Consider the following 13,880-nt stretch of genomic DNA (forward strand, 5'->3'; position numbering starts at 1 on the left):
AATGAGAGTCCTGTCCCTCCTGGGCCAGAAGGGGCCTTGGACACTCTTGAGTCTGGTGCCAGTTGGGCATCTCTGCTGCTCCTCCTGACTTAATCCATCTACCTCTGTCCCACTGCTGATCTTCTGACCTTAGGTTCCAGGCTCTTCCTAGGACCATCCTCCTCGAAGACCTACCCCAGAAGGTCCACCACCAGGCCCAGTTTTCAAGGCCTCAGACCACCTGTAGGCCACACCTTTCTGCGAATGGTAGTGGACAGGTTTCCTTCCCTGCCCACCAACAGTGCCATCCTCTACCTCCCCTATGCTGTTCCCCAGGCTCAGCCTCGCAGAGGCCACCCACTGGGCAGGAGGAGTACCCCTAGGGGCTAAGGCTCACTCCCAAGTCACCAACTGTGCAGACCTGAACAAGGGGCTCCCCTTCCCACTCCTGATTTTTTAGTTCTCTTCTACCAGAAAAACAGGGAGATGAAATCCACGCCTGGCATGTGCCTTTGTGTGCCAGTCAGTGAAGGACAGGCCCAATTCTAGTGCTGAGCAGGCAGTTTGCCAGGAGCAGTCAAGATTACCCCTCCCTTCATTCCCAGGGTGGCAAAGGGCATTCATTACTTCGAGTGGGGAGGGGCGAGTGTTTAACTCACTCTAAAGGGGGCTGGGGTGATGGGGGTAGTGGGAGGGACAATTCACAAAAGCCAGGGCTAGAAACTCCCAACGGTTTTTTTTTTTTGAACTTCCCTTCCCTCCCTCCCTCCCCTCCCCCCCGCTAGGCTCCCCTCCCCCACCTCCAGCCGCTTGGTGGCCTGCAGCCAACACTGGCCACACTGTCCGCATTCAGGCCTCCTGCCCTCCTGGCCCTCTATCTCTTCCCCTGGCCTTCCCAACACTGTGCTCTCTCGCCACCTCTCCCCCCTTAACAACCCCCCATTAGGAACCGTGTTGACCTCTTCCGCCCGGGCGCCCAGCACAGACTTGGCCCCTCAGTCCCAGACGGGCAGGCAAGGGGCTTGGGCTCCAGGAGCAGCCCCGCGCCCACCAGGCCGTCAGTTCCGTGGCCCCTGGCCCTGCTCGGCCACTCCAGCCAGGAAGATCGCTGTGTCTGCAGAAAGGACGCAAGCATTCCCGGGTCTCGGCTTCCAGGCCCGGAGGAGCCGCACCTCGGAGCTCGGCCCACTCCCCTTGCCCCCTCGGGGCCCTTAACCCCTTCCTGCTTGGGGAAATCAAGGGCCCCAGCCTTGCCACCCAAAGCAGGACGGGTGAGATGGGATCCCACATTTCCCTGCTCACTAAAGAAGTGGGGACGGGCAGGCCTTGCTCCTCTGGCCTCTTCCCCCTCCCACTCCCCATCCACCTCGCAGGAAGCCCCCCGCCCCCTGCCCTGGCCGCGTTCGCGGCGCCTCCAGTCGGAGCCTCTGGCCTGGTGGTTTCCGGGGAGAGAGGCTGGCAGAGAAAGAGCCTCGCAGCTTCCTCGGTGGGGCGGGGCCAGCGATGGCAGCCAGGGACGCTGAAGAGGGTGGGAGGATCCCCTCCCGGCTGAACCTGCCCTACCCGGCAGGGATTATTAGGAAGGAACACCCCTGCCACATCAGGGCCAGCGCCAGGGTGTGTTGCGCCCTGGGGTGGGGGTGGGGGCAAAGATCAGCAGGTGCCGGGCGGGCGCGGCGCTGGGGGCTGGCCCCACCCAAGTCTCCGCGCCGCTCGCGCACCCGTGCACCCCTCCCCCCCACCACGCAGATCCCGGGTTTGCCAGCGCGGTGGGCAGCGAAGGCCTGAAAACTCTGAGAGCGGGGGCGACGCCAGCACAACCCCCCCCCCGCAGGAATTCCCCTCTCCTTTGGAGAGCCTCTCGACTTCCGGGGAGCGGGGTCACTCCCCGAGTGCGGGCGCCTCTGCTCGCGAAACCAGTCCACTTTGCTTTTGCAAAGGTTTAAGCGCAAGTTGCGATAGGTTCCTCCACACCCTCACCGCCCCCCCACCCCGCCAGACCTAAGGCGGAAGCGGGATCGGGAGAGGGGTCCAGCCGCCTCCTGAGCCTCAGACGTTCGCTCTTCGCTAATCTCAAACAGCGAAAGTGCACCTTCAACATCTCCATTTAATATTTACATTCAAGCAGGTAATAATTGGAAGCTTATAGTTTAGACATTTCTAGTAGCAGCAGTTTCTAGAGAGCTCGTTTAGCCTTTTAACAAAAAAAAATTTTTTTTTGCACATAGAAACAACACATCCATGTGTACAGTATCAAAAAATATATACCAAGGTTACTGGTATTGCAGTTCCTGGAAGGGGAGGAAATGAAATCAACCGAAATACTGAATGAACGGGTAGAAAGGTCAACAGAAAATAGTTTGTCTGATATAGAATATAACATGATCTAGAGAGAACTCCATAAATCTAGGTTTTTATATTTCAATATATAAATACCTACAAATAAATATATATATATCAGCCCGAAGGGGGTGGTGGGCCTTTTGAGCTCAAACAATACATTTCAATAATAACACCACGTACAAACGGGAGTAAAGTCTGCACTTGACAAGTTAGCACGGTTAAAATATAATACTATAACTCTTAGACCGCCTCGAGTGGCTGCCCTGTCAGTCCCGGAGGTCCACGAGAGAGGGGATGGGGCAGATGAGGGGCGAGACCCGCAGGCACGGCGTGGAAGGCGCCAGTGTGGGCCGGGCGCTCCGGAACCCGGTGGAGGGGCGCGGTTGCCGCGGCTTCTGGCATTTTCGCGCTGGGGCCCGGCCCGGATCTCCCGCAGTTGGAGAGGAGGAGTCCGCCCCCAGGCCCCAGGTGTTAAAGCCCCGGCGAGTACAGCGCTTCCCCTTCCAACGCCCTTCGGAAGGCTACACCGTCACGTACTCCTTGAACGTGACGGTGAGGCAGTTTGCGGTGACGTCGGTGATAATTATATTCCCAAAGAAGGGTTTGAACTCGCTGAGTGGCTCCTCGGGCTCGTCCTGGGCCTCGGTCGGAGGCTTTTCGGCCGCTGTCGCCGGCGCAGCTGCCACCGCCGCGGTTGCGGGCGCCTCAGGCTTCACCTGGAGGGCGCTGGGCGGCTCCCCGGCCTCGCCGCGCGTCTTGACGCAGCGCAAGTCTATGGGCTCGTCCAGGTCCGAGTCCAGCAGGATGACCTCCGGTTGCGGGAGGGAGGCGGCGGGGGGCAGGTCCGCGGGGCGCTCGGCGGTGGGGCTCCCCCCCAGGCAGGTGGGGGTGCTAATGCTGCGCGCTGTCAGGCGCTTCTTGCAGGGCTCTCGCTCGCCGTGGGTCTCGGAGAGGCAGCGCTTGCGCGCATGGGAGAGATTTAGGTCGACGGCGTGGTGATGGTGGTGGTGGTGGTGGTGGTGGTGATGGTGGGAGGGCGGCTGTGTGCCGCGGGGCGGGTCCCAGGCCAGCAGGTCAGGCTTGGTGGTGAGCTGCAACGGCTGCTCGCCGAAGGCCTCCTTGGTCGGGGAGAGCTTGCGGGAGCCGGCCTCCTGGGGCTGCGGGTCCCCGGCCCCCGGCCCCTCCTCCTCCCTCCTCTTGGAGGGCGTTTCCACCTTCTTCTCCTCCGCCCCCGCGGCCTTTTTGAAAGTCCTGTCTGCGGGGGGGTGACGCTCCTCGGCAGCCCGCTTCTTGTGGCTGGGGGAGCGCGCCTCGCCCTCGGCTGCCTCCCCGGACTTGATCTTCACCGCCTGCATGCCGTTCTCCATGTACTTGCTCATCACGATCACGATGCGTCCGTTCTTGTTCTTGTTTTTGACTATCTTCATCTTGCCCCCAATCCCGTTGCCCGTTACCGCTTCCTTGGGGGCCGGCGTCATCCCGTTGGGGGGACCCTTCTCGGAGCCCTTGCCTGGAGCCCCGACCGCACCGGCCAGGGGCTTCACCGCTCCCAGGTAGCCCTTGGCCCCCCCACCGTGGGCCCACTTATCGGGCGGGTGGCTCTTGGCGCCTAGGTCCGGGCAGGTGGGGCTGGTCGCCTCCTTGTGGCTGCCCTGGTACTGCAGGTCATACATCTTGGGGTCCGGCTGGTAGGGGTGGTGCTTCTTGCTGTTGAGCTGGTAGTAGTATTTGCCGCTCTTGCCTGGCGGTGGGGGCTTGCCCGCCCGCTCCTTGCTGTGCGGCTGGTACTGGTGGTGCTTCTTGCTGTTGAGCTCGTACTGGTGCCCCTGGCCCTTGCCCTGACCACCCAGCTCCAGCTTGGCACGGTTATCAGCCGAGGAGTCCTGGAGTCCGGTCAGCACGTTGGAACGACGGGCAAAGGTAGGTACCTAGGGGAATGGGGGTAGAAATGGAGGGAGAGGTAAGAGGAGGGGTAAGGCCAGCCCCAGAGCAAGGCTCAAGCACCAGGAGTGTCCCAGCCCCTACCAGGTCAGCAGCTGCGTTAAGGGGTGGGGAGGGCGGGGAAGGGTGTGGGAGGTCATGATGAAAGGAAGTGGAATTGGGTGTTCTGGAGGAACTCGCCCTGACTTCCGGGCCTGGAGGCAGCTCAGGTGGCAATGTCATGGGAAAGACTTGTGAACGGCCCCTGGGGCCAGGGAGTGTATTCACCTGCACCACCAGTGGTTTGGGCTTCGGCCCTCTCTTCCGATATCCCATCAGCTGCTCCTGCCGTTCCCTGGGGAGAGGGAACAGAAGGCAGTGCTATTAGCCTCAGAGTCACCTCCCTCCTGCTATGCCGCAGCCTGCGTGATGCCCCCACTTTGGTGAGCAGCAGGGCCAGCAAGAACCGGAGGGACCAAGAGCTCACGGCAGAAGATCACCTCGGCCGCCACTTGGGTGCCTCGGTCCAGCCCAGAGTCCCGCTTTACGCCCACACCAACCCCTATGTGCCCAAGGGGTCTTCTCCGAAGGTCTCCCCCACCTCAGATGTCCATACCTGAACCGGGCCCCCGCACAGCCCCGCCTCTTGGCCTGCAGCTTGGGGCTGGGCGTTTTGGCACTGGTGTCCACAGCCTTGGGCCCGGGGCCCTGCACAAAGTGCACTGGGCTTCGGGGTCCAGGGGATGCAAACAAGTCCAAATGAGGTGTGCGTCCACCCTGGGCCTCCCCGTCAGAGGCACGGGATGCTAATGACCTCATTAAGATTCAGATAACGAGTGCCGCCGGCAGAAGGGAGGACTCGTTTCCTTAAAGGCCAGGCACTAAACAGGGGGAGGGGCTGCGCCCTTGTTTACACAGCGGCAAATGAGCCAATTAGGGGCTGGGGGCGGGGGCCGGACGCCGAGGCCAGGGCCTGGCCAGGTTCGCAGCCACCTGGTGAACCGGCTCTGGCAAGGCCTGGGCAGAGCTGCTGGGCGGGGCGACGCGGGACGGCACGCAGAAGCACCGCCTCCTCCACGAGCCCGGGCTCCTAGCCTCCCCTGATTTCCAAATTATTAATAAAGCCCATGGCGGTGGCGGTGGTCAATACAGCTGCCAGGCTTCCGCCTGCGGCCTGGTGGAGGGTGACCTGAGGCTGGGGGAAGGATGATCCTAGCACTGCCCAGCCCTCTATGGGAGAAGTGAGTAACTCTCCAGAGTTGGCCAAAGTTGCAAACCATTCCCGGGCCAGAAATCCGCTCTCCAGCGACCCTAGGTACCCCGCTCCCACCCTTGGGCTAACCCAGGGGAGTTCCACCATGCCTGGGGGCCCGGGCCGCGGCCTAACTCCAAAGTTGCATGGCATTGCAACAGCCTGCGTTTTAAGTCTTTGGGGACCCATTATGCAACATGGCATCAGCCGCTGATATGGTTATAGGGTGGTGAACTCCCAGGTGGAACCGGGGCAGGATCCCTTCTCGGCGCCCCCCTACATCGCAGGAGAGCAACTTCCCTGCTGGTCGCTTGTTCCAAGGGTCTAGAGTTTACAGTTTTAGCGCCAAACGCGCCACAGGAAATAATGCAAAATAAAAGGGGGAGGAGGGATGGAAGGCAGCGGTGTGGCCCAGCTCCGCGGGCTCTTGCCGCTCCTCCCCTCCTCGATCGCCCTTCCCCCTTCTGTCCTCCCCGAAACAGAGAACCGCAGCCACCGGCGGTGAATCCAGCTGCAGCAGCTGCAGCGTGACAAGCATCTGTGCCCACGATGAGCCCCTCGTCAGAAGCCACCCCTCCACCACCAGGCAGTGCCCATCCCACACCCTTTGGGCCAAGCTCCCTCTGCCCTGAGAATGGGGTCCAGACCCACCAAGCAGCCTAGTGGGAGGTGTGAAGGGCACGCAGCTCCAGAAAGAATCTGCCCCCTGCCAATCCCAAGCTCCCTGGGGGGTGAGTGTGGCAACTTAAGGCCTTGTCAACTTTTCTCCAGTCCCCAACAGGTTAAGTTCAGTTCCGTGACGTCCGGTGGTTTCACAATGCCAGCTCCCTTGGAGCTGCCCCGAGAGTTGCCCGTGCCAAGCGGCCAGTGGCAGCAGGAAAGCAACACCTAGGCTCCGGGGGTGGGGCTTCAAGGTAGCGAAAGGAGGGGGGCCGGCAGGGAACTAGGCACAGCCCCAACTTCTCCGCGCAGCTGTAGGGCCACCCGCATGCACCCTTCCCACAGTTTCCCCCAAACACAAGCCTCTCCTTCTCCGGCCCTGCCCACCCCCCACCCCCCACCCCCACCCCCCCGCAAGCTGCAGCAACCGCCAAGGATGTTGGTTAGAGGAGCCGAGGCCCCAGCCGTGCCCATTCAGACCCGGGGGGAGGGGACTCCCGCCAGCCCCCTCCCGGCCCTTTCCCCCTTTCCTGTTGCAGCGTTGGCCCACTCTCCCATTCCCATATACGGTCACGGCTGCGAGAGGCGGCTGCTTGAGGGACGCTCACCTGTTCTGGAAGGCGATCAGCAGCCGGGGATCCAGGATGTTCTCCTCGGGTTCCCACGTGTTATATCTTGCAAGGGAAAAGGGAGGGGGACACGGCGTAAAAAAAAAACCGAGCCAGCTTTGCGGCCTCCAGGTGGGGAATGACATAAGGCCCTACTCTGTCTTCATGAACCGAAAGCTATTTAGCTGTGGATGTGGGGGTGGAGAGTAAATTTCTGCAGGCCTGACACGGTCCCTGATACACCCTCCCCGAGTCAAAATAAACACACAAGGGCAGGAAGAAAGGGGAGGGGTAAGGAAAATGAAACTAGCAGTTTATTTTGCAGTTGTCAAGAATTTTAAGCATGTTACTGCGACATGTTCCAAAGCCACTTTGCTCACCAGGAACCCTGCGTGCAGAGCAGCCAAAATGCAAAGTCGCAGTCCCCTCCTCCTCTCCACAGCCCCGAGTCTCCGCGAGGGCTTCAGCCATTCTCCATTTGACCCCTAATCCGATAACCGTCAGCCAAGCGGCCCCCCACACCCCCTCGCGGCCCTGGAGCCCGCTGTCACGGGCAAGCAACCCCCAAATACTCAGCAACACAAAAATATGCCTGTGTGTGTGTGTATGTGTGTGTGTGCGTGTGTGTGTGCCTGCGCGTCTGTCTCCATCCGGTGCCTTCGCATTTCAAATTAAAAAAAAAAAAATTCCCCACCAAAAGCGCCGCAGTGACAGTTCCCAACATTTTCTGCTTTTTTTCTTCCTCTCCCTGCACCACTAGGAGGGAAGAGGCACACAATTGCATTTTCGTCGCTTTTTAATTTTTTTTTTTTTTTGGTTTTGCAATATGGAGCCGTTCGGTGGAGGGAAAGGGGAAAGGAGCCATTTTCTGCTGCACATCAGTCAGTGCCTGCGCCCTCCCTCCCTCCGCCGGCCTCCCCGGCTCGGCCCCGCGTCTCTCCAGCTCCTCCGGCTCCTTTTAGTGCATAAATTAGTGATGGCATTTCCCGGAGAGCAGAGCACAACACAGGGCGCCGGGCTCGGGCTCGGCGGCTCGGCTTCCCCAGTGCCTGCCACCGACTTCCCCACCCCCTCCTCCCTCCACCCCACCTCCACCCCGCCTCCCGTCCTCTCCCCCCACCACCCCACCAGCCCAGCGGGTCCGGAGCCCGGGAGCCCCGCGCCTCGGCACCGGGTTCCCCCGCCCCTCGGCCGCTACTTACTTGGGGGACCAGCCTCTCCATTTCACCAAATACTCCACTCTGCCCTGAGGGGGGGAAGAGACAGCACTCCATCAGCTTCCGCGGGATCCCCGGCTCCGGCCCGCAGCCTCCCCACCCCCTCCCCGCCTCCCCGCGGGCTGCTCCGGCTGCCGCTCCCCCGCCGCCTCGCCGTCGCCCCCGCGCCGCCCTACCTTGCGGATACGCTTCTTCTCGATGCTCTCCACCGCGAAGACGTGCTCGCCAACAGCTGGCAGCTCCATGGCCGAGCCGGAGCGCGCCGGGGCGCGGGCGGCCGGCGCGGCTGCAGACGCTGCTGGCTCCCGCCGGCGCCCCGCTGCCGCCCCGGCCGAGGCGCCCCCGCCGCCTGCGCCGCCGCCGCCGCCGCCGCCGCTCGCCCAGCACAGCCCGGCCGCCCGCCGCTGCCCGCGCCCGCCCCAGCTCCCGGCTCGCGCTCGCTGAGACAACTGAGCCCGGGCCGCGGCTGCACAAGAACTCATGCAAATCCGGACGTCAGCGGGCGGGGCCTCGCCGGGCCCTGCTTGGCGTCAGGGGGCGGGCCGCGGCCGGGATTGGCGTAGCCGGGCCTACCGGAGGCCCCGGGCCTGGGCGGCGGGGGGGGGGGGTGGGGGGGGAGGAGGAAGGGCGCGGGAGGGGGCCGGGAGGAGGAGGGCGCCGGGGAGGTGCAGGGGGAGGGATCTGCGAGCCTGGGAGAGGGACACTGGAGGGAGGGAACGGGACCGGGCCGGAGAGGTGTGTCGGCGGCGGGCCGAGGCGGGGTGGAGAGCTTGACGGGGCCGCGAGGGTCTGGCTGCGACCCCTCGCCTGCGGCCTACCGCCTCGGCCGGCTCCCTCGCCTCTCATTCTCGGCGTGCACTGCCCAGGGACCCCTGCCGGGGGCCACGGAAGCATCCACTGCCGTTTCCATTTGCACCGAATTGCATCATGTGCAGACTCCCAGGGGGTCGCCGGCAGGGGGCGGAATCGGAGCAGGGGCAGCTCGCGCCCCCACTCTCTGTGTCCCGCCGCCCCGCCCCGCCCCGCGAGGCTTAGGGCATTTAGGAAGGCGAGGAATGGGAAGAGAAAGGATAGGGAGGAGAGAGACGACCGGGTGCAGAGAACTGCCAGGGAGAGCGCGGAGAGGAGAAAGGGGATAGAGGAGCAGCTAGCTTGGGGCCCTAGGGCTCAAGAACCTTACCAGAGGGTTCTCCAATCCCACCCCGGAACCTGTGAGGCTCCTAATTTACCCTCAGCCCTCTCCTTATTGGGGCCAGGGCGGGATGTCCAGTTTCCAGCAGCAACCCCCCGCCCCCAGCCCGCGGCCAACACGGAGGGAGGCAGGGAGGACAAAGAGGGGGCGAAGGGAATGTCCAGGTCGGCTTGGGGGCCCGAGAGGACTTCGTGGGGTCCTGGGAAGGGCTTCAAAAGAGGGAGCAGGGAGGGTCAAGAAAAGGTTGAAGTTGAGCAGGGCACAGCGGGGCCGCACAAAAGGGAGGTGAATGGAATGGCCGAGGAGCCAAGCACTCGTCACGAATTCGCGCTCCCTGCTCCCCGACCGGCAGCGGCGGCCGAGCCGAGGCCCTCCCGACGCGGCCGGAGAAGCCGCCGAGTGTGAAGTTTAGCACCTCCGGCGGCGAGACGGCGCGTTCCGGCGTGCAGCTCCAGCGTCCGGCTGGGGGAGCTGCTGCGCCCCACGCGGCCTCCCGAGGGCGCCGCCCGCGGGGCCGCGGTCTCTGTGGGGTCGGAGTGAGGAGGGAGGGGACCTGAGGAGGGGGCAGGGCGGCCCAAGTGGCAGGGGCAGGGGCGCGCCTGCCCGGGGGTGTGTCCGGGCCCCCAGCTCCGGGCCCTTGAAGGACCAGGAGCAGGAAGCTTGCGCAATCCCTTGGCTGAGCGTCCATGGAAGAAAGGAAAGGAGCAAAAGCCGAGCGAGAGTGGAACGAGCGGGGTGGGGTGGTGGTGGGCAAAGAGCCATCCGGGTCTCCGCTCCCGCCCTGACACACGTCCCGGAATGCTGGGTGGGGACTGCGCGGGGGCTCGAGAAAGCGGGGGAGGGGCGAGGTGGGGAAGCGAACCCCCAAAGCATGCGTTGGGCTCATTTTCTCCCGGGAATCCGGGAGAAGCCTGGAGACGGTCTGGTGTTTAAGGACGAACACGTTGACTCCACCATTTCACCACCATGTCGCAGCTCCCGCGGCTCGGCGGCTTCTGCTGCCCTGGCGGCCTCGGCTCAAGACGGCCCGCGTGGCTCCTCCCCGGAGGGGTCCTGGGGGTGGGGATCGTTTTCTGGCTGCCCCAGAGAGGGGCAGAGAGGGGCTCGGTCTGCAGCGACTACCCTCTGACAAACTTGAGGCTCAAACCCAAGATTCTCCCGAGGAGGTGTTGGGGGGACGCGCCGGCCTGGGTGGGGGCGACGCTTGCTTGTAGCCCTGGGGTAGGGCGGCTCTCTGGGTTTATAGAAGGTGAGGGAGGCGAATTCTTTGGGAGGGGGACACAGGAAAAGGTTTTCCTCCCCCTGCTGTGTTTTGGGCTTTTTCCTGACGCTCGTGTCCCGGGAGAGGAGCTCTACTGTGAGACAACTTGACCGTAGAAGGGGAAGGCTCCCCGAGATTGGCGGGGGAAGCGCTGTCAGTGCGACAGTCACCCTTCCAAACTGAGCCTACCAACTGCCAGGCCTTCGGCGCTGTCGGTCTGCCTGGAGGTCTGCAGCGACCTTGTCCTGGACAGTCCCTTCGTCAGGGGAGGGTCTTAGCTTCCCGACACTCCGCCCGCCCCCTCGCTAGAAAATCCCCTGGAAAATCTTTTTCCAAGGGGTGTTTCCGAGGCGTCCCGGGCAGGGGGGTGCCGAGGGAGGGCGAGCGGCCGCTGCAGCCTCCGCGCCGCCAGGGGCGTCGGACTCCGCAGGCCGCTGTTCGGCTCTCTCCGCCCGCGCCCCTCCGGGGCCCGCGCTCCGGATCTCGGGGGCCACGCTGTAGCACCCGGTGCCCCGACGGCGGGTTTGCGCAGGAGCCGGGCGGCCTGCTGCTGAGCTGGGGAGGAAGGGTGGCTCCCGCCGGCCAATACGGCGGATCTTTTCTGGAGCTGCCGGTATGGCTGTGCGAGCAGCCGCAGGCTCCCCAAGACTTCGGGAGGGGACGCCCAGAAGCTCAGAAGCTCCAAAGAAGCCCCGGGAGTCCCCGGCCGCCCCCGCTCCCAGCCTTTCTGTGGAAAGTGACCAAAATACACAAGCATCCGCCAAACCCGGGAACTCGCGTGGTTATTTATTTTGTCCTGGTGGTGGGTTGGCCGATGTGGAGAGAGGCCGACTCCCAGAGCCCTCGCCCCACCTCGAAGCCTGACCCTAGACCACCCCTCGCCTGCCAGCGGGTGCGGGGAGGAGCTCAGGTCCGCGGGACTGTGAATGGATGCAAGGAGGAGGCAGAGACAGAATCTGAGGGGTGGGGAACGGTGAGCGCCCTGGAAGCTCCCCCGATGCGCCCAGCGAGCCCCTTCTGGGAAATCTCCCGTGGGGCCTCCCCTACCGTCCCACCCCCTGTCTTGGCCCCTTCGAGGGAGTCGCAGGCGAGTGGAGCTCTAAATTCGGGATTCCCAGAGCCTTCAGCGGGGCCCCGGCCTCCGACCCGGGATACCCCAAGCCTCACGGGGAACCCCGAAGAAGTGTCGCCGGTCTGCGCTTTTGACGCTGCCCCCTTCCAGCCGGGGGCAGATCGCGCCCCTCGGTTCCGCCGAGGGGCAGAATTCTCCTGGGTGCCACCTCAGGCGGGGGCCCCTAGGGGCCCTCAAGGGCCCCAAGAGAGGAGCGATGCTATCTTGACGAGCCGCAGGCTCCCGCCCTGAGTACCGAGGGCCGAAAGAGCGGACCCTGGAGAAGCCGGGAAATTTTTAACGGCCCTACACCCGAGGGTGGTCACTGACAGTTCAGGGCCCCAAGGGGCCTGACCCGTGCCAACCGGGGAAACAAACGGCTTCTTAAAGAAACTCGCTCTCTGAATGGACGATCTCTGCCAGGAGATGCCATCACCCGCCCACGGAGCCCAGGTCTGGGCTCTGCCCGGAAGGGGCCGCCTGTGACTTCCCCAGCCAGTCCCCGGCTAAGAAAGCTCTCTAGTTAGTGTGACTTTTTAGGCCCCCAGAGGTGGATTTTAAGTAGCTGAGGGAGAATTTACTAGCAACGACTACAAAATCTGCCCAGGCTTTGACAAGAGCTCATTTCTCTCCTCTGTTCTTAGTAGGGGAACTTGTCTTTGACTTTAACTCTGGCGTATGTAACTTTGCATTTTAGCGCTGGCTTTGGGGCAGCTGACCTTGTGGGACTGTGCGGGGGTGGGGGGGGGCGGTGAGTAGAGTGGGGAGGCTGTGTGGGAGTCCGGAACGCTGCCCCATGCACCTTCTAGGAGGGATAGCTTTGTCCCTAAGGGCTCCGCTCCGCCCTCTGCGTCCCCACCCCCAAGTTTCTGTTCTTAGTCGCACCGCCCGCGAAGGGTCGGCTTTCATTTGGGTGGTGAAGCCCCTAACGCCCCCGCGTCCCTCCTCAGAGAGCAGCTGGGGGCTGGAGCTGGCGCGCGGGGAGGGGAACGGGTCCGGCGCGCCGCGAGGTCGTGGCCCCTTGGGGCAATCCTTGGGGCCACATTGGCCTCCGCAGGGTCGCGCCTGCAGCACGCGGGGGTCGCGGGCGCCGAAGCGGGACGCGTCGTTTTCTACGACGTCGGCTGGTCCACCCCTTCCCAGCGTCAGGGCAGCTTCTCAGGTTCTCCGGGAGAAGCCCACCCAGCCCCCGTCCCATGCTTGGTCGCAGGGCTCCCGCCCGCCTGGAGATATGCGCCCCCAGGATCCATATTTCAAATATGATCTTTGGTGTTGCTTCCACCGCCTGCCGCCGCCGCCGCGCACTCACAACGGCCTCTGCGTGCTGTGTTTTTCATTTGGGTTTCGTTTGCCCAAGGCCTCCCCGCGGATCTCCTGTGCCTACGAGGTTCACCCCATTCACACCCGCCCCTGCATTTTGCTCTCGGGTGCTTCCGTTGCGCCCCCCGAACCCTGCGGGGCCCATAGACAAGGCAGATTTCTTTCTTTCCTTTTTCCAATCAAGAGCTGCTGCAGCAAACCCGGGGATAAAATAAAAATCGCCAGGCGGACCCCGAAATAGTAGTCAGCCGAAGCGCGACTGCTACCCCACCCTCCCCCCAGCCCAATGCGCTCCCCCTCCCCACCTCGCGGCGCGCCGAGGGTTAAGCGTGCGCGGGAGTGGGTAGTTGGCAACGCAGGAAAAGCGGGGGTGGGGTGCCGAGCGCGGCGGGCCGGGGAAGCTGGGCTCGCTCTCCTCCCCCTCCTCGCCCCCGCCAACCCCGGGGTGGCGAGGCCCGAGCGATAGGAAGGGCCCGGTGTGTCTCCGCCTTCTCCGCTGGCCGGCAGCCGAGGCCGGCCGCGGCCCGGAACCGCGAGGACGCTGCTTCGAGGCCGCGTCCTGCGTAGCCCGGGAGGGGGAGGGGGCGGTGGCTTCGGAGCCGCGGCCGCGCGTCGCCAACCAGCCGATCGATCCCCAGGGGCGGGAGCGCGGCGAGCTCCGCTGGACACCTGGGGCGGGGGTTATCCCTGCAGGATCAAAGGGAGAACGGAGGGGGTGCTCAGGGATCCGGTGACCGTGGGATGGCGGCCGGGAGGGCCCAGCCAGAGCACAGTTCGGCCTGTGCTGCAGGGGCCGAGGGCTGGGGGCGGGTGGTAACGCCCGGGGTACCCTCTAATCCCATGTTGTCTGCATCGGGGCCGCCTTTGGCCACTTCCGGAGCTGAGTCTGGCAGCCCTGAAACTTCGTCCCTCCATGTCCAGGTCCCCGTCCCCACCCCACCCCCACTCCCTATGACGAGGTTGTCGGCCGTGGTCACCTAGTCCATCCCCCTCGCCCCGCCCTCCTGAATCCTGATA

The 13,880-nt window shown here is 63.9% G+C and overlaps 1 protein-coding gene across 1 annotated transcript; it reads right to left on the bottom strand.

Annotated features, from left to right (window-relative positions):
- Window positions 1–2,066: 2,066 nt before the first annotated feature.
- On the bottom strand, window positions 2,067–8,312 carry CBX4 (chromobox 4). Its single transcript, XM_081219308.1, has 5 exons — window positions 8,156–8,312; window positions 7,965–8,008; window positions 6,763–6,828; window positions 4,531–4,597; window positions 2,067–4,250 (listed from the first exon to the last, which is right to left on the bottom strand). The coding sequence occupies exons 1-5, from the start codon at window positions 8,222–8,224 to the stop codon at window positions 2,844–2,846; spliced, it is 1,653 nt and encodes a 550-aa protein (XP_081075434.1). The 5' UTR covers window positions 8,225–8,312; the 3' UTR covers window positions 2,067–2,843.
- Between the last annotated feature and the right edge of the window lie 5,568 nt (window positions 8,313–13,880).

The sequence above is a fragment of the Mesoplodon bidens genome (genome assembly GCF_964165515.1).
Source record: "Mesoplodon bidens genome assembly, chromosome: 19".
Classification (NCBI taxonomy): Eukaryota; Metazoa; Chordata; class Mammalia; order Artiodactyla; family Ziphiidae; genus Mesoplodon; species Mesoplodon bidens.